The following is a 19,942-nucleotide window of genomic DNA, read 5'->3' on the forward strand; positions in this document are numbered from 1 at the left end:
AGGCTCAGGGTTTGTCTTGTTGGGTTGCCACTTGCCAGGTTGGTGTCCAGCTTTAGGGCCTAATCTTTTCATGCCAGTTTGAGCCCAAAATTGATCCAGTCCACACTCTCTCAAGATATCTTTGCTTCTTAGTGGGCTTATAGCTCATATCGGCCTGGCCCATAACAGCCCGAAACTCCCTCGAGAAGTCCATTTATACTGCGCTTTCTCTCGGGCGCGGCTGTAGATTGCGAACGACATCGTCATGTCTCTGAGCAGGACCTCCAGCATGCTCCGTCAGCGCCTCTTGCCGTCTCTCCGCACTCGTGGCGGCTCCGCGACGTCTGGACACAGCCGATGGACTTCTCCGGGCCACGAGGAGCGGCCCAAAGGGTACCTCTTCAACCGAACCCCTCTACCAGCGGGACAATCGCGTAAGTGGGAAGACTGGGAATTGCCTTGCTACATCGGCAGCTTCGGCACCATTGTCATTCTTGGAGTGGGACTCAACGCCAAGCCCGATCTCACAATCGAGACCTGGGCCCACAATAAGGCCCTCGAGCGTCTTCAGATGGAGGACGCTGCCGCTTCTACTGAATCCGATTGAATCGGCATCTGGGTATGGGGATTTTTACTTTTTTTTTGGGTATCAACAAGGATTGATGATTTTTTGGTGATATGTGATGTAGAATAAGGTTTTCAAAGGTGAATCTTTGCCTCTGTTTCTTTTGAATGATTCCTTGTTGTTTCAAATGTTAAGATATTGCATTCCAATTTGATGGTTCTGCGAGAGTTCTTCTCCACTTCTATTTATTTTTACATATTGATGGGATTAATTAATACCTTGAATTGATATTGGGGATTGAATTTTTGACATATAAGCTGATGGACAGAGTTAGAGCCAGCTCCTGTAGCTGTTGGTGAGTGGTGTATGCTCATTATAATTCATAACACAGATGAATCAATGGTGCATGGGAATTAAAACTTGAGATCTCTTTGTTCTTCCACTGGAGAAAGATTGCTATTTTACTATTGTAGATAAATTTCTTTAGTGTGGCCTAACTAAAGATGGAGGTAATAAAACTGAAGAATTGGGATGGGAAGGGAGTGTATCCTTGTTCAGCTTGCTTGAGAGGGCTTAGAGATCAGAGGGAAGGAGAGACTTCAGAAATTAGATGGAAAGGGTACCATTGAATCCAAGGGGTAAACTCTGTAGTTCTACAATACTTTCACAGTCATTTGCATAATGTGGACTGGTAACCAACAATGTGTAAACAACTCTCGTCATAAGTCTCCTGCATAGGGTGGGGTTGGGATATGCAGACTTTACTTGCATGCATAATTGGACTGGTAAGCAAAAATGCACTCAAATATGCAGAAACTTAAGGAAGGATAAATAAGAAAGTTATTCAGCCTAACATTATTGAGGTAGCTTTGATTGGATATAACTTATAAGAAAGGAGAAATTTGTAGAAGCTGGATAGACATGTGCGGTATAGAGATATTGTTGCTTTGATGACAAACTCTAAAAATTCCTAGTAGGGCATTATAAGCATGGAACGTGTAGGCTGAAAAAGACATTGATGGAAGTATAAATTAGAAAGGATCAGCAGAAATTTACCATTGAACCTGAGCGAAAGATAATCTAAGTTGTGGACTTTAGGATTTCACTCAAGAAAATTTCGTTAAGGATTCATGCATCTGGTCCCATTTTTTTTTTATTTTGACAATTTGCGACCATCTCATCGACATCCATAGCATTCCACTGCCCCATAGAGAGGTAGAGTGTTTGTTTGCTGGTTTCTTATAACCTTGAATGGTGGAAAGTTTATTGTCAGAGGCACTGATGTATTTGAATGCCATAAATCATGTCCATTGTTTGATGGAGTCATGGACGATTTATGGTTATGGATTGGAGCATACTGTAACTTTGCTTTCTTATCTTCTTCATAGTTATGAGATGTTATTGTGGGTCTAGAACCTTGACATGAATTTACACTATATGCTAATGAGTGGTGAAAGTGAGATGCAGTCTTGAAAAACGCATCTCCAGTGTGATAGGTTGTCGACCAAATTCAAGGTGCGGCTGGCCTAATATTGTTCACAGCCTCGCATCATTTGCATATTAGACAGTGGAATATCGGTGGGGTTATGTTGGGCGCCTCACGTACAGAAGAGCGGCTGTTCTCCTGTGTTTGGCATGTGATTCCTTGGCTGCAATGAAGCAACTCTATGTCTGTTTGGCAGAGCTAATAAGACAAACCCTAAGGTGGAATCTCGCTTTAAATTTGTAATAGTAAAATGCTTGAGACCTCAATTTATGACTCTCATTCTAACTTCAATACATTATGCCCTGCATGTTTTTATAATCAATGATTATTTTATATGTCACATGAATTAGGGATGAATTGACTATTACCTATAATACATCTTGTACAAGCGTATAAAGACCCATTTATTCAGCTTTTCCATTTGGGTTTGGTTTTAAGTTTTTGATATTATTTTGGATAGATGTAGCATTACTCGGAGGAAATACATCACAAATAAACAGGAAAGCGACATTATGTAGATAGTTCAAAGTATTCGAGGCCTCAATACTTTCATTTCAATTCAAATATTGTAGCACTAGTTTGTTGTTGAATAAATTAATGGTCATTCTACAACATTAATTGAACAATCAAGCATCATCTTCAGATGAAGCTTGGATAATCCTATCTATATTTGGAAATTTAGGGGGAAGGGTAAATAAAGGTCCTTTATCACTAACAAATCTTTGGCCAAGAGCATAACCCAAGGCACGAGCAACTGGAACTGCAACAGCATTTCCTACTTGTATGTACCTGAATATAATTTCAAACAAGGGCACCTATAAGCAACAAAATCAAATCAAGAAGAACGAACAAAAACATATCGCAACTACCAACCATGTACATTAACCCATAAAAATAGATGGGAAAAGAATCAAGGGATGTGCTTTCGGTTGGGGCCAGTAGAAAAAACCTATCTCACCAAAATGACTGGTTCATCGTTACGACACAACTAAAGAAGCCATGAGATAAATTTGTGCTCGCAACGTTTTCTAGAAATTTGAGTGACCACAAATTCTGTGACTTAACTTAAAGGATTGTCCTACATGGGTGAGCATAATTTGCAATTGCAGGGATAGGTTCATTGTTGGTGAGAAAGGTCTGGTGGTGTTGCGAAGAAAGAGGAAAAAAGAGGGACGGCTATTTTCAAGAAATAGCAAGCTACCCCAATCCACTATAAATCATAAAGAAAAACGAAGAACGCAACCAGTTTTGGGATTGGGATCTTACCATCTAAACTGAGGTAACATCCTCTCAAAAATGTAACATATATCATAATTCCTTAATATCTTTCCTATAGAAAATTAACTGATAGTTATGATAATTCTCCTATAGGAAATTTCATTGCAGAAGCCAAACTGCAGATGAGGCTACCCAAGGTCTGCTCATGTGGGTTCTTTCTTTGGCTTCGGCTGAGCTTGTCAGTCTCTCTTTTGTTTAATGAAACTATTTCCTTCTCAAAGAAAAATACCTCTCCTTTGTTATTAATGGTTAAAAAATGTACCTTTCCTTTATTGGCCCACAAAGCTTATAATAATCAGGGAAACCTTGAAGCCGGGCATTTTCCCGAATTGTTAAGACGCGATCTTGCTCGGGATGCACAATTTTCTGCATAATAAAGTACATGATACTAGTCAATCGTGGCTTTTTACTTCGGTACATATTTTTATGGACAATAAAAAACCAGAAGGAGGTGGTTTTCATGCAACAAGAAAAAAAAAGATAACATTATTTGCATCCTTTTTTATTAAATACATTCCATTAACTCTTTAAAAACACACTAGAGTGGGGTGCATTTAGTAAAAAAATGAGGTGCAACTAATGTTCAATCTCAAAAAATTCGGATGATCTGACAAAATTTTTTTCCACTATTAACCACAATTCAGATAATCTGAAGAAAAATTCAGAGAAGCAAACCTGATTATGTGGCTCAGCTCTTGTAACCACAGTTGGGACAGTCTCATCCCACCAAAGACGAGCGAATGGCCTGAATTACAAATTCACATCATTTTATGTTAAATGTATCAAGTACAAGAAAATTATAAAGAAAAAGAGAAATAGAGCTTACTTAGATGAAGTGCCCCTCACAAAACTCATGGCGTAGGAAGGTACCTGTTATTTACAGGAGGGTAAAACCTTAGAAACAAAGATGCAGGACAAAACCAAACAAAGATTAAAAAATAAAAAAAAACTGGGCAAAAGGGGGGAAAAGAAAGGTACAAAAAAAGGGTAAACAAGACATAAAGTAATACCAAAGGTTTCCCGGAGTCTAAATAGACCCTCTCTATTTCGGGGTCAAAGAAAACTTTTTTATCAGAACCAAGGCAAACACCGGGTAAATCTCTGAAATTTGCTCCCTGACAAGTGATAAAGAAGAATTAGACCATAGACACAAACAAATGTCTGTAGATATACAGAGAGAGTGACAAAATACTAGATATACAGCCAGAATCTTGAAGCATCGTCTAATTATATAAACTAATCTCCAACTATTAAGTTTACACCTTGTAGAGATGGTTATGCAACCAAATCAAACTTCAAAATGTCCAATTGTATATTACACAAAAACTTAATAGATAGATGATACTATTTTCAAATTGAAGAGTTGGACAACACCTTTTTCTTTGGAATCCTACAAACACGTTGATAGTCATCACTATTCAACTCAAGAGGACGATGATCATAGAGCAACATCTCCGATGGTTCAATTTCATGCAAGGATCCAAACAATTCTGCAAACAAACCCATAAAAGTGTTATAGAATATGTATCAGGTTGTATATAGCTATAGATAATAGTTTCCTTATGATGCTCAACACTAGAACGAGCAACAAAACCATCAAATTATTGAAAAGCAAACCAAACAACATCTGTATGAACTACAATTCTCAAAAATATAAGTACATCTAAAACATATTTATTGTTTCCTTCATTTCTCGTTAAGTTGGGTTAACTTACCTAGTTTTCTGAGGGAATGAGAATTAAACTTTATACAGGGGTGCGTTTATTGGAACATTTTAAGTAGCATACATCCTGCTTGTGCACCAAACAATAATAGTTGCTTTTTTGATGATTATGACTTATGAGATGGAAGTCAACAAAACTACGACAACTTACCATGCTTTCTTAATCTAATGAAGCGCTGGAATTCAGTTTTGGGATCCTCTCCATATGGTATTTCGTCCCGATGCTCGTTATTCTCAACCTACATGTGACAAAAATAGTAATAAGACACAAGAAAACAAATACGGGCATGTATAAAATGTCATCTGTTAAATCCCAATTTACCTTTACCATGGCTTTTTTAATCCGTCATTATAAATGAACTTTCTTACACAAGTTACAGAATTTTGTAATGATAGACAGATACCGAAAAATAAGAGCCATTTACTGAAAATAACGATCAACTGCATTGAAGTAATTACCAATGAGTACATATATTCAAATAAAGGAAATTGGAAAACATACTGAAGGAAGATCAGATATTGCATCTTCTAATAGGAGTTTCCTCTCCAATTGGGGGGTGCATCCTTCATCATATGCAACTGTATTCATCTGCAACCATTACATGGAACATGATTCTAAATTCTTTAGCGACCTAATAAGAAAAAAAATAAGAAATATACCTCAAACTCAGTTGGGATGACACCTCTCATCACAACATCATGCGTTGGAAGTGGATATTGAGGTAACTTCTGTAGAATATAGCAACAATTTAGGACATAAACAAAGTTTAATATGTTACATAGCAAGAAATCTAGACAAATTCAACTATCACCTCTGTAGCACAAGCACCCCAGACAAAAACACGCATTCGAAATTGAGGAAGTCCATATGCTCCCGCTGCCATCATTCCCATCCGAACTTGATAATTATTGTCGATGAGCCTTCCCAAGGCATATCGCCCAAGAAATCCATGGGAAAATTTTACAAGATCAACCACATTCTCCATCAGAACAAATTTTGGCTTAAGATATCCCACAACATTCATAAAAACATCAAGTTGTTTGTTTTTCTCATCTGCTAAAGGATCATCTTTGTTTCTAAAGCGGTTGAAACCACTTACACCCTGACAAGGAGGTCCACCACAAATCATATCTACATGCCCCTGAAAGGTCAAAAAAGAAACCAAAGATAACAATATGTCCACACAAAATAATTTGAAACTTACAAAAAATGGAACACACTTACAGGCAATGGTAAGATTTTCGACTCGAATCCATTCCGAACAAATTTCTCTATACGCTCACGGCAATTCCTGTGACAAAACAAACTTATGAGACACTCTACAAAACTAGAAAGCACTCGATGAAGACATGACAGTTGTTACGATAGAATAAACAAGAACCACATACCCTAGCCCCTCGATTGGCTCCCAAGAGTCTTCATCCTCCCCATAACCCTTCCAATGAACCTATAGGAAAGGATGCAACACTTTATACCATATTATAAATGGAAATGAGTTATATCCAGTTAAAAGGCCAGATAAGGTGTTGATACAAGCTACTGCTGCCAAATGTAGTCTAGTGATGTGCATACCTTAAAATAGAGTCCAGGTTCCTTTTTCTTTTTTGGGTCACCATAGCACACTGCAAGTATCTTTTCAACTTCAAAGATCTCTTCATCACTCTTACCACCACCATCATTACTACATTCATCCTCTCCATCTTCATCACTCTCTTCCATGTCAAAAGGATATGGTTTTACTTTTTCTGGAACATTGCTCACAATCAAAGAAAATCTAATGCAGAGTTTTTCCCACTCCTTCAGCAATGTCAAAAAGTCTTCCACAGATTCATTCCTCACCTGATTTAGAAAGTTATTTCAGTAAAACAATTCTGATATATAACATAACAACCAAAATAAGTTGCTAAATTCAAAAATGTATCTACCTCAGTTTCTGGGTGGTTCAACTTAAGACTTTCACACGCATAAGGGTTTACGTCAATTGCCCATTTCTGCAGTGAGGTATGCAAGGGAGCTTCTTTATTGACAAATTGAACCATGAAAAGGGGTCAGCGCTAACATCGCGCTTAGTTTGTTTAGATTCTTTAAAAAAATTACTTACGGTGACAAGATTCAGATTGGACATATTAGCACCAAGGCAAAGGCCTGTTGACATACCACCACAACCACTGTACAAATCTAATAGTGTCACATTAGATTTTCCACAATCAACTTGGCCATCTCCGTTTTCGTCATCTGTTGAAATTGTGGATGATGCCTCACTGCCAGATCCTGAATTTTCTGCAAAGATTGAATAATAAGATTAAACATCCCATCTTTGGACGTCAGAGCATCTATATTCTGTTAAACAAAAAGGAAACCTTGTGGCAACTTTTCATATGTCGAGTATGGAAGCAAGTAGAGCATGTTGCAATAATAATTGCACTCCTGAACTGCTGCCTCCTTTATATGTGATTCCTCCTGAAAGCAAAACTCAACTATCAGAATTTGATACAGTGAAAAAGGAACCAAGAGGGAGCAACCATTGTCTGAGTGAATATGCGTATGTCAGTCTTCCCCTCACGCTTGAGTTACATATATCTAAACAAGGAGAGTTAGGTAACACTAGCTATACAATGTGAGGTTAAACAAAAACAAACAAAGAAAGCTGAGCGAAACAGATCATTCTATTTTCTATCAGCACAACTCTTCGGATCAGTGTTAGTGTATTTATCTAGTGGTGTCTGTGGAAGACATTGTCATCACATGCAGTGAATAAGATGCATCAAGAGACAAACATCTTTTTCATCACTTTCAGACTAAAGACTTGGGCAAACTTAAATATTTTCTAGGAATCCGAGGGCTGGAGGTAGGAGGTCAATGATGATTGTAGGATGGCTTGTCAAGAAACACGACCACCAGAGGGTTCGCGGAGTTGGTGGTTGTCCAAATCCATGATGGACACACCACTGGTGATTGCACATTAGGAGAAGTAATAAAAAAAGAAAATTAGAATTTCTCACTTAGCTTTGATACCATGTAAAAAAGGAATCAAGAGAGAGAAATCCTTGTTTGAGTAAATATGCATAAGTCAATCTTCACCTCATACTTGAGATACCAAACAAGTAGAGTTACATAATGCTAGTACCTATACAATGTGGGACTAAATAAAAACAAAAAATGAAGTTATACACAAAGAAAACTATACACTCATATATTCAACATATAAAAAGACACAAAACAAAAATAAATGTGGACTTGTCAATTGTCATACATTTAGTGATAGCCTCACAATCTTTATTTTCTCAACAAGACATTCCAATGGATTCACATCCTGAATCTCCGAAAAAAAGACGCGTTTCTTATCAAGGGAATATGCATCACTTATCACCTGGAAAAAAGGAAGGGGAACAAATCACAATTGAGAATTTTTACAGCAATAACTGAACTATTAAATCTCTAAGACAATTTACACAATTCATCTTACAGTGTCTTGTCCTCTGTAATACCACTGAGCTGTAAAGTAAGGGGTCCCATCTATGGATTCAAATAATTCAATTATCTTACAAATGAAGTGGTCTTGGCCCTCTCCAGCCTATAAGAACAGAAAATCATTACTAATATCAAACTGAGAATATGAGGTCACTATGTTTCCAAGACAAACACAATGAGCACAGAAACTCTGAAACCAAAAAATATGTATTTAAATTTCTTACTGCAACTAAAACAAACACTTTACCATAAAAAAATACAATATGCTCTTAATCTATACTACTAAGCCTTTCTTGGGATCTTGAATATAACTTCCAATTAGAAGTCATTTATGATGAATAGGATGTAAACTACCATTTTTGGTGCTTATTGTATGTTAGTGAGTCAATTAACTTTAACAACATTAGATGCATATTTTACTTTTGTGGTGGGAAGAACTAAATTGCAGTTAAAGAAAGAGTTGGTGGTCTTTCCGATGGAGATGGTGCCGCAAGTTGGTTATCTCCGAACTATTGACTTAATATTAATGAAAGAGGAAAAAAATGATCATCACATTGGGTTGCAAAATGACAAAAAATCTTTAAGAAGTTTCAAATTTTTCTTTACCACAATATATGACATAGGTTTTCCTATGAGATTCCAGATACAACATAATGCATGCACCAAAAGGCACTAAATAACTGCTAAGCTTGAGGATTTGGCTGCTCAAGATTGAAGAAAGAATATTCTTCCAGTGAATGGCCAGAAACATTCTTAGCATAACTTTATCAATCAAGGGCCTAGGCACATAATATGTAATTTAAAAAAGCATGTGATTTTCAAATCAGGCTTACTTTCACATGTGCATCATCATGAAGTACGTAGACACGCTCATCAACCTCTGCCTTTAGAAAGTGATGCCTTGCTTGAATCGTCTCTTCACAATCATCCCCGCTGTGCCACAAAAAATGCTCAATGCATCAACACTCCCTCATTATAAAAAGAGCACAGTTTATATTGTGAAATAAGGACATATACATGTGAGTTGTGACTAAAAACAGGTTTGCGCATGTGGAAAGGAAACAGAAAAGGTATTTTTGAGGAACAAACAAGAAGGTGGTCTTACTTGCTCGAAGTTTTGGAACCTGCTACTTTCTTCTTCTGCGACAATGGAGTTCAAAATTGAGAATTACGATAAAAAAAAAATTGCATGATGTGATTCTAGAATCATATGCCCTTCTCTCACTCAAAACAACAAAAAATAATAAAGCATTGCATACTTGGCTGCACTTGTATAAAAATACAAATATTGGGTACATCATTATCATACCAATGGTATTCAAGGCACGCAAAAATGCAATGGAGTGTTACATCTTGTATCACACATTGATTAGGTGTGGACCACCGATGTGGTTTATAAATAAATATCTAATCCTTTCAACCAAGAGGGTTTTTTTAAGGACAAAATTGTGCGAGTATTAGGCAACAAGCGAACAATACCTCTTCGAATTGTTTGGTTTAAATTTATGAGATGTGCTCATGTGTATCCAATTTATAACACAATGGGAAAATAATGTTATAAAAAAAATAAGTTTTCAGATATAAGTGCGCCGCGGAATTGAGGATTTTCTGGCCATATTATCACACAGAAATTTAATATTTAAGAAAGCTCTGTCATAAGCGTCTGGTAATACATCAAAAATTTGTCTCTCATTGGAAAATTAACATGCAAATCGACTTTTCTCACAGTCATCGACTTTAGATGGATTAAATGACTTTTGACCTCCCAAAATATTTTATTCCTAGAAATCATTAGATACAACAAGCTGTGCATCACCAAAAAAAAACTAGCAGGGTGCGCGAGTTTGACTATATATACCTGTCCCTGGTATCTTTCCGGCCACCGTAGTTTAGCTTCCTGCGCAGGTACAGGAGCCCCAATAAATCTGGCATGAGATTCGCTGTCGCCGTCCATTTGAGACATTGACTTCTTCAAAAGAGGTATGTTTTCAACTGTAGAGTTTTCCTCCTTTTCATTGACCGGAACCACTTTCTCTGCCTCCGCCTTTTTAGCTCGCTTCGGCTTCCTCGTCGTGCTGACTTTTCCTTCATCTGCGACGAAATCAATATTTTCTTCCATCCGACTCTCCAGCTTCTCCACTGATGCGGCGGCGCGCTTGCGAGGCATTGCCGGTTGAGAACGGATCGGCGATGGAAAACGGGAAGGGAAGCGGCTTTTAGGAGAACGGAAAGCTAGAGTCAGTCTGGGTGTAAGAAGAGAGCGCGAGTAGCCTTTTAGGTCAGATTCATTATTTGAACAGAGTGGGGAATGGGCGGGGAGCTGAATTATTTAGTGGGATTCGAGGAAATTTTTGAAAGCAGAAGTTCCGCCATTCTCGTTTTTGAACGTTGGGTGGGCATTGCGGTCTTTTCGACTCTTCCTGGTTTGATTTTTATTATGATATTGTCCACCAAATTAAGGTCAACAAAAAATCGGTTTCGACCTAACATCAACGTATATTTATGAAATATTTATGTTTTCGGGTTATAATCTGGATTGGATTTTGAACGTACATAATTTACTAGACCTTGATTGGTTTAAATCCAAACAACTAAATCGGACAATATTTCTATGTTTGGACCCGAATTTTAAACACATGACTTATGTTCAAACTTGTTTAATTTGGGTCGAAAAAATTCAATCATCCTGAGCGGACATAATTTTACCACCTCTACATCAAATGCGCCCTTCATAATTGCTATACCCTCTTTTCAGATTAATGCCCATAATGCCCTTATGATCATTTTCTTAATAAAGAATGTAATAAAATATGTAGAGTCTATATGGTAAATTTTTTGAAAAGTGACATAATATTGTGACTATTAGATTCATCAATATGTTTGGTAACATATATGTTGTTTAAAATACTATGACAAATTACATACATAAGTATAATACAATTCACCAAAAAACAAATTTCTTTTTTTTTACAAATCTCTCAAACAAACCCCAAATAATTAGGAATGCATCGTGAGGGAAATAGTGCCCCGTATAAAACTCAAGACATTTACTTAACCAAGTGATGTGGGTAAGGGTATTCAGGGTCAGTTACGGTCAATTTTTTTGAAATAAATTTAACCTATCAAATAATTGATTTTATCGGGACTTTTAGTTGAGAAATGTGTAAGTATTTAGAAGGAAAAAAAAAGACCAATCAATTTAGTTACGATCAATTTCAATTTTGATGGATTTTTTTTAACAACAATATATGTGGGTATTATAATATGCACCCCCAGTTTTGCCTATAGTAAATCACGTCAAACAAGTGAAAATGGACCAAGCTTTTTCATCACACATTGGTTGGGATTGCTTAGAGTCACTCTCGCGAAGATGACAAATACTTGTGTGGAAAGAGAGTGCCTCTTATAAAGCTTGAGATGTACTTCTAACCAAAATGTGTGAAATTTTTTAATATGGTTAAAGCATGCTGCATCTTCAACTGGAAATGCAAATGGAGATACAAATGGCATAATTGTCATTTTGCTCCTTCAAATCTCAAAATCAAGCCCTCAACCCAGTTATAAAGAGGGTAATAAAAAGAGGTGATCAACTTTTTTGATGCAAAAAATTGATATAGAGATAAGCTATTATGTATCCCGTAATTTGAATCAGGTTGCCCATTTCATGGCTAAAAATTCCCATCGTGCTCTAGGTACCAGAGTTTGGATGAGGGAGGTTTCAGTTTGGGTTATTCATGGTTTGTAAATTTTGTTTTTTAATGTAAAAAAAAATAGTTATGAAACTTTGTTAGCACTTTCTTTCCAACTTTTGGTCTGACAAAACTAATCAATCATTAGTGGTCGTTTGATATAAATCCATGTTTTAATTCAATATAAATAATTGTGTTGTCGTTTGGTACCAATTGGACTTCTCTATATAAATTTTATGATTTTGAAAACCATGATAATTCATTGTTTTTTTTTTTTATTTAAACCGATTCAACAATCACGTTTTTGAACAATCAATTGTGTTGTCGTTTGGCAAGTTTCAACAATCAATTGCCATGCCCATTTTTGAAGAAAAAGAAAAACAAGACTAAGCAAAAATATATTAATTAAGACTAAGAAAAATACATATATTAAAGACCTTTTAAGATTATTTAATCTCTTATAAGAAAATTAAGATTATTTAATCACTTAAATATTGTTAAAAATTCTTCTCCAATTCACGTGTCTGAATGCGTGAATCACACACTCTCTTACCAGAGCGTGAAAGAAAAAGGTCTGTAGGACCCACAACCCCAACATTGGTCCCAATATGCTGAAGTGGGCTAATCTTAACCCTTCTCCCAAACACCCACTAACCCGAACTCTCTCTCTCTCCTCCATTTGTTTTCTCACTCAACAGTTCAGCATTTTGAGTCGGCGCCTCATCTCTCTATTTCTTCACCCACAATTTCAAGGTGCCCGCATTTTCCCCCAACCCTAACCCTAATTTTTCATTTCTCAAATTCTTTATGGTATTTTTGAGCTCATCTATTGTTCCAGATTTTCTCTTAAATTGATCGATCGCTCAACCCGATTTGAGCAGAATCTTCTCTGAACTTCGATTTCAGCCATGAATAGCGTCGTACAGCTACAGAGAGCGATATAATGATAAGAATTCTGGGTCTTGTGTATTCATTGCATGGGTTTCAACGATGCCCCAGCGTCCGAGAGGAGTACGCCGAGGCCGTGGTAGGGTAGAGCCCAACGCGCCAACAAGAAATCAGGTGAAGACCCGTGCTGCTGCTGCCAGAGAAGCAGCTACGGAGGCGGCTCGTGAGAGGCCTAGAACTAGGTTGGCAGCAAAAAGGTTAAGGAAGCAAGAGGAGGAGAAGGAGAAGGTGCAGGAGGATCAGGTGATTGTAATATCTGAGAGGGATAGCGATTTAAAGTCAAAAAAGGCTACGAAGGGCGTAATGGCTGATGACAGCGGCGGGTTGAGTGCTAATAAGGCGGGTGGTCAGGAGGAGGAGGGAAATACCACTCCTTTCCCGGAGAAGGTGTGCTACTTTACCTTTTTAAAAAATGATTCATCATCATCATCGGAGCCCTTTCCCAAGTAGTTTGGGGTCGGCTACATGAATACATAGGAGTATTTTCCCAAATAGTTTGTTTTAAATACTTATATTTGTTTATTTATTGGTTGTTTTACAAATATTTTTCTTGCTTTCTACCTTGGAGAAGGTGTGCCTGTTGGTGGCTCTTTGTTTTCCCACCATTATCTCAACATTCTCTTAATTCAATTGCCTTTGTTAATGCCGTTCAATAGTCAGTGAATACTTACGATTTTATGCATGAAGCTTGCTGCTCCGGTGCTTAATCAGAGTATGGGGCTCTGTCTTTTTGGTGCTTCAATGTTTCTTTAATTGCTGTAGTTGCAAAAAATTGGTCACATGCTTATTTGTTCGTTCATTCATTGTAGTCACAAAGTGTTCATTTTCCTTTTTCCCAGGTTCAAGTTGGAGGGTCACCCACGTATAAGGTAGAAAGGAAGTTGGGCAAAGGTGGGTTTGGTCAGGTATTTGTTGGTCGTCGTGTTAGTGGTGGAAATGAACGCACTACAGGTCCCGGGGCTGTGGAGGTAAAATCTATTCAAACCACTTACTACTTAGTTCCCACTAAGGTTTATGTACATGTTGTTTTCTATGGCAGGTGTTGCTCTTCATGTTATTGCTTAATTCTGGTTGTTTTGCCTTAGGTTGCTTTGAAATTTGAGCACAAGAACAGCAAAGGCTGTAATTATGGTCCTCCATATGAGTGGCAAGTGTACAAGTAGGTATTTTGTTTTTTCACATTGGAAGTTTTAGATAATGTTTTGACAGTAGTGCATTAAAAAACTGTTTTGAGGGTTTAAAAAATAATTTTTTAAACAGCACCCTTGGTGGTATTCATGGAGTGCCGCGAGTGCATTATAAAGGAAAGCAAGGAGAATATTATGTGATGGTACGAACCAGAACCTCATCTCTTTTCATTTCATCTCACCATTGTAATTTATTTCTTTAACTTTTGTGTAATCATTTTCAGGTTATGGACATGCTTGGTCCCAGCTTATGGGATGTATGGAATACGTCTGGACAAGCGTAAGTAATTCACGTTTTATTTTTGGTTTGGTTTTGCGAGGTAGATAGTTATTTGCTAGTCTTTTTTATCCAAGTTTCATCACTCCTTAATTTTTTGGATGTTTAAAATCCTTCTCTCGCTTCAGTTTTTAGTGGAATGTTGGGCCTGTAATGTTTTTTCTGCTGAAAATCTAAATATTAATGTTTGTGGTTATTTGCATCTTCGAGAGAAGTTTAGGGATGTTTCTTGTTTGATATGATTCTTATATAGTATCATCATTTCCCCTTTTTTTCTCCTCTTATGTAGGATGTCCTCAGAAATGGTTGCTTGTATTGCTGTTGAGTCCCTGTCAATTCTAGAAAAGACACACTCAAAAGGGTATGTGGGTATTTTGTATTCATTTTTAATTTTGAGAACTCCTTATTAAGTTCAGAGAATAGTAAAATCAAGTTTTATTAGCTTTAAAGTCCTATAATCATGTTTGATATCCTGATCGTCATTTCCTATGTTACTATTCTCGGTATCAGTTATGTGCATGGAGATGTAAAGCCAGAGAACTTTTTACTTGGTCAGCCGTGTACATCGCAAGAGAAGAAGTTATTCCTCGTCGACCTTGGATTAGGCAAGTAAATTATGTAAATCTTATAATCTTTTTGTTGATCTACATAGTTGACTAGTGCTCACTTATTTCTTGTTTCGTTAGAAAGAAACAGAAGAATCTACTAACAAGTTTTGGCTTTTCAGAGTTTGTTAACAACTTTTTAGCTACCATTATCATTAGTGGTTGCTTAGAGTTATGTTCTTTTCCCAGGCCTTTTTCTTCTTAGTTCATGCGTCTTTTCCCTTGGATTAACTTTCTTGGTTGTCCTGAATAAAGTTTCTTTGCATTAAAAATAATATTTTTCTTGATTTCCTTGCATTTATTTTTTGTTTTATCATTTCATGATATTGCAGCAACTAAGTGGAGAGACGGTGGTAATGGTCGACATGTTGAATATGATCAGCGTCCTGATATGTTTAGGTGAGGCAATACTTATAGTCTTCGACTTTTTTGAAGAATCTATTTTAGATTAGCTTGGGTCTTAAGACTTTTTAAATTTCCCAAGAGGAACTGTTCGATATGCAAGTGTTCATGCTCACTTGGGAAGAACTGCCAGTAGAAGGGATGATCTTGAGTCTCTTGCATACACACTCATCTTCCTACATCGAGGCAGATTACCGTGGCAAGGTTACCAGGTATCACCTGCCTACTGTATATTTCGGAATCTTACTGCTTCCGGTTTGCTTCCACAGAATGATTTGTTTAATCGGCTCCTTTTCCTTTTGCATTTGTTAGGGTGATAATAAATCCTTCCTAGTATGCAAAAAAAAGATGGCAACATCTCCTGAAATGCTGTGTTGCTTCTGCCCGCCTCCCCTTAGACAATTTCTGGAGATTGTGGTGAACATGAAGTTTGACGAAGAGCCCAACTATACAAAGCTGATATCTTTGTTTGAGGGTCTATTAGGACCAAATCCAGCTATAAGGCCTATAAACACCGAGGGTGCTCAAAAGGTATAGATCTGATATATGAAAACTACTGCACAAATTTTTTATGTTGGATGCTCATTGGAGCTACGATTTTGTAGATCATCTGTCAAGTTGGCCAAAAACGGGGTAGATTGAACACTGAGGAAGAAGACGATGGGCAACCCAAGAAGAAAGTTCGTGTAGGAGTTCCAGCAACGCAGTGGATTTCAATTTACAATGCTAGGCAACCAATGAAACAGAGGTGAAACTGCTGTATCCTAGAACTTTACACAATTTGTCCTTCTGTTTGTTATTGATTTTTATGTAAGATATTTTGGGTATATATTGAAACTCTTATACAATTTACTTGATCATTCTGAAGAGGGCAATAAAAACTGTTTTAGTATTGTGCTAATTCTACAAGTGGAGAGGCTACATCAAATTGAAGAATGACTGGATGCATCTAAGCCATCTTAAATACTTGGTGTATTTGCTTTTGTAGAAGTTGACTTTGGTACAAATTGTCCCTAGGTATTGATGCTTGGTTTGGAGAATGATTTCAACCCTAATTTTGTTACGAACTAAAAATTTATGGGTTTGGGTTGTTTTAGAGTTTTACTCCCTGAATAATTGGAAAACTTGAAAGACCTATGCAAGGGCTATGGCCAAAGCATAGACTTCTGTTGATGTCTTTTTGATGTGACGTTCGTTTTGGCAGTATTCTGTGCCCATGGGGTGGCGCTTTTCTTAATTTTGAAGTTCTCCTCCAGCCATTTCTGTTATTTGTATTTCGTTATCATTGTTGCTTTTTTTTTCAAGTGGAAAATTATGATATTATCAATGAGAGGGCATTATACCTTCCCGTGTTACAGAAGAATTATATGGCATAATAAGGCAGAAGTGTCTCTCTGTCTACAAAGTTTCCTCACTCTTTTACTGATTGCTCATTTTTATGTGATCAGGTACCATTACAATGTGGCTGATGCTAGGCTGGCCCAGCATGTTGAGAGAGGAACCTCAGATGGTCTGCTTATAAGTTGTGTGTCATCTTGTTCCAATCTCTGGGCACTCATTATGGATGCTGGAACTGGTTTTACAAGTCAAGTTTATGAACTATCACCCTTTTTCTTACACAAGGTGAATCTTTGTTCTCCATACAAAATGTTTTTATCCTCCATATAAATTATATATGGAAAATAATTTACATAGTGTTGTTTTAAATTTGCAGGAATGGATCATGGAACAATGGGAGAAGAACTATTATATTAGTTCTATTGCTGGTGCCAGCAATGGAAGCTCCCTTGTGGTGATGTCCAAAGGTCAGTTTGCTTTTTCTAGTCAAGCTATATATTGGGGGATTGTTTTTGTAATTGGGAAAAAAATTCCAATTTATGTCATCCTCATGAAAGATTTGTGGGTGGCACTTTACTGTAATATTGCGACCCGTTGTCATCAAACTCATCATCCAGGAGTGTTTGTTGATGGTTGAATAAGTATGAGTAGAATTTATTTTATGCAAATAAGTCGGTGAATATTTGCACGGGCACTTCTCAGTTGACAGGAGTTTTTCCTTTCTGTGGTGGAAGTTTATGCACAACTCTTTATGCTGTGTGCTCGACATGTTTTGTGCTAGTGTCTGCTTGATGTCATGCTTCGTTTCTTCTTGCACCTGAATGTACAAGTCATGCACACAGGCTTAATGCTTCCCCAAATTTGGTGTTGCTTCTTCTTTAGTATTAGTTTCCCCATTTCTTTCCTTTGTTCTCTGCCTATTGCAGGAGTTGGTCTTTGTTTGCGTCAGTTGCATCTTATCACTTTGAAATCAATATAAAATTTTCTAAATATGAAATACTTTTTTGATAAATATCTATGCATGAAAAAAGGAAAGTGATAACTTTGTTCAGAACTACACATATGGTTAATCATTGGGTCAAACTATAGTCTACAAATTCTTATGTATGTTTAACTGTTTCTGAAGCGGCATAGTTTTGTCGTTTGGATAGATTCCTTATTAACCAAACTAATGAATGCATACTGAACATGGAATGTGCATGAGCATGAGTGCATGACCATCCTTTTCACAACCACATTCTAGTTTTATTTCTATTTTTATTCTGATTACATGAAAGCCAATTCTCCATCAAATGTGGATTGGTTTTGAGACGAAATGAAACATTATTTGTAAATCATGATGTAGAAGCAAAAGAGTTGGCTGGATATATTATATTTATTATGGTTACTGCATATTGCGATGTGAAGAACATATGCATAGGTATGAATTTAAAGCTAATACATTAAAATATTTACTTCTACAGTGAATTAATAAGATTCTATCTATAACTTGAAGTTCAGTTTGGTGGGTGCAAGTAAGTAGTTACAAACTTATGATTGAATTTGTGTAGGCACTCAATATACTCAACAGTCATATAAAGTAAGTGAGTCATTCCCCTTTAAATGGATAAACAAGAAATGGAGAGAAGGGTTTCACGTGACATCAATGGCAACTGCTGGAGCGCGGTGGGGTATTGTCATGTCTCGGAATGCTGGATTCAGTGATCAGGTCGGATTTCTGCTGTTTTATCCTCACCGTTTGCTGTTTTTTTTTTCATGTAGATGAGAACAATCCTCCTTAAGTATCGTAAGCTTTTTAGTACTGATCATTTTTTCATTCCTGCTTTGTTTGACCTCAATGTCTTTTTCAGTTTTCTTAATGTTTTCTGCACACATTTAGTTAATTAGTTAATTTTTATTTTACCACCTGTTTTGTACGTCGTTGCTTTAATGTTTTGACACTGCACACAGATGGCAATGTGCTTGAGTTCTTTTTTTTTCCCGTGTCTTTTCTTATAGATTTCATGTTTCCGGTATTATCTCCTTATTGTGTTGGCTTCAAATAGGTTGTGGAGCTTGATTTTCTCTATCCAAGTGAGGGCATTCATAAACGATGGGACAATGGTTACCGAATTACAGCGACTGCTGCTACTTGGGATCAAGCTGCTCTCATCTTGAGCATCCCCAGGCGCCGACCTGGTGATGAAACTCAGGAAACTTTGCGTACCTCACAATTTCCAAGCACGCATGTGAAGGTAATTGCTTTATTATATCTGAATTTATAATTTTGCACGCAACGGTTGAAGAGAAAGGAATTTCAAATAACAAAAGATGTTTAATCTTTTGAGATTGATCTAGGAGAGATTACGCCTGGCTGTCTTCTCATCGGTGTTTTTGCGTATCTGGGTTGCATACGAATGTAAAAATATGCATTGTTATTTTTAGTTTTGTTTTGTTTTGTTTTGTATTCTGAACACTGATTTTTTGTTCTCATCATAATCTGTAGGAAAAATGGGCGAAGAATCTCTATCTTTCGTGTCTGTGCTATGGGCGAACTGTATCTTGACATCTCGGAACCGTGTGCCAAGGGGGATGAAGATGAAGAAGAAGAGGAGGGATTATACTATAGTGTCCTATTCTTTTTAGTTTTTCCCCTTGTTTTTGTTTTTGTCATGTGTAATTGTAAAATTTCCTACAGAAGCTTTAGAACACTGGATTGTTAAACCATTGGCTTGGACCCACGATGGAGAATTGGACTGTTGCATATATTCAGCTTTGTATTAATGCCTCAGTATTTATGCACTTTGAGCTAGAGTTTTGAGATCTGCTCTATCCATGGCAGGAACCCTGTGAAAGACCCTGTTTGGAAACTTTTGAAACAGTTTCAGTTCGAAATTAAGAGGCTAATTAAAACAGTTAAATAAATAATAAATATAAGAGGGAATGAATTTGGAGAAAATCTCATGCAGTCCAACAAACAAAATCCAACGATGGAGGCTACTCCACGTCACTGA

At 37.0% G+C, this 19,942-nt stretch overlaps 3 protein-coding genes across 3 annotated transcripts; 2 read left to right on the forward strand and 1 right to left on the reverse strand.

Moving 5' to 3' along the window:
- The first annotated feature begins 215 nt into the window (after nucleotides 1–215).
- On the forward strand, nucleotides 216–788 carry LOC120016360. Its single transcript, XM_038869099.1, has one exon. It carries the CDS (start codon nucleotides 245–247, stop codon nucleotides 584–586), a length of 342 nt encoding a protein of 113 aa, XP_038725027.1. The 5' UTR covers nucleotides 216–244; the 3' UTR covers nucleotides 587–788.
- Nucleotides 789–2,540: 1,752 nt separating this feature from the next.
- LOC120016172 (DNA (cytosine-5)-methyltransferase CMT3-like) lies at nucleotides 2,541–10,828 on the reverse strand. Its single transcript, XM_038868815.1, has 21 exons — nucleotides 10,362–10,828; nucleotides 9,609–9,643; nucleotides 9,337–9,436; nucleotides 8,499–8,606; nucleotides 8,286–8,402; nucleotides 7,393–7,492; nucleotides 7,134–7,312; nucleotides 6,958–7,023; nucleotides 6,605–6,871; nucleotides 6,421–6,479; nucleotides 6,257–6,323; nucleotides 5,844–6,173; nucleotides 5,692–5,760; nucleotides 5,534–5,620; nucleotides 5,183–5,270; nucleotides 4,683–4,798; nucleotides 4,319–4,423; nucleotides 4,135–4,178; nucleotides 3,984–4,053; nucleotides 3,571–3,674; nucleotides 2,541–2,819 (listed from the first exon to the last, which is right to left on the reverse strand). The coding sequence occupies exons 1-21, from the start codon at nucleotides 10,668–10,670 to the stop codon at nucleotides 2,657–2,659; spliced, it is 2,583 nt and encodes an 860-aa protein (XP_038724743.1). The 5' UTR covers nucleotides 10,671–10,828; the 3' UTR covers nucleotides 2,541–2,656.
- Nucleotides 10,829–12,870: 2,042 nt separating this feature from the next.
- Nucleotides 12,871–19,753, forward strand: LOC120017024 (casein kinase 1-like protein HD16). Its single transcript, XM_038870063.1, has 16 exons — nucleotides 12,871–13,527; nucleotides 13,980–14,108; nucleotides 14,226–14,299; nucleotides 14,401–14,470; nucleotides 14,552–14,607; nucleotides 14,894–14,965; nucleotides 15,115–15,209; nucleotides 15,542–15,608; nucleotides 15,694–15,823; nucleotides 15,924–16,142; nucleotides 16,217–16,359; nucleotides 17,060–17,234; nucleotides 17,326–17,416; nucleotides 18,500–18,657; nucleotides 18,995–19,183; nucleotides 19,435–19,753. Exons 1-16 carry the CDS (start codon nucleotides 13,183–13,185, stop codon nucleotides 19,492–19,494), a joined length of 2,073 nt encoding a protein of 690 aa, XP_038725991.1. The 5' UTR covers nucleotides 12,871–13,182; the 3' UTR covers nucleotides 19,495–19,753.
- The last annotated feature ends 189 nt before the right edge of the window (nucleotides 19,754–19,942 follow it).

The sequence above is a fragment of the Tripterygium wilfordii genome, chromosome 15 (assembly GCF_013401445.1).
Source record: "Tripterygium wilfordii isolate XIE 37 chromosome 15, ASM1340144v1, whole genome shotgun sequence".
Classification (NCBI taxonomy): domain Eukaryota; kingdom Viridiplantae; phylum Streptophyta; class Magnoliopsida; order Celastrales; family Celastraceae; genus Tripterygium; species Tripterygium wilfordii.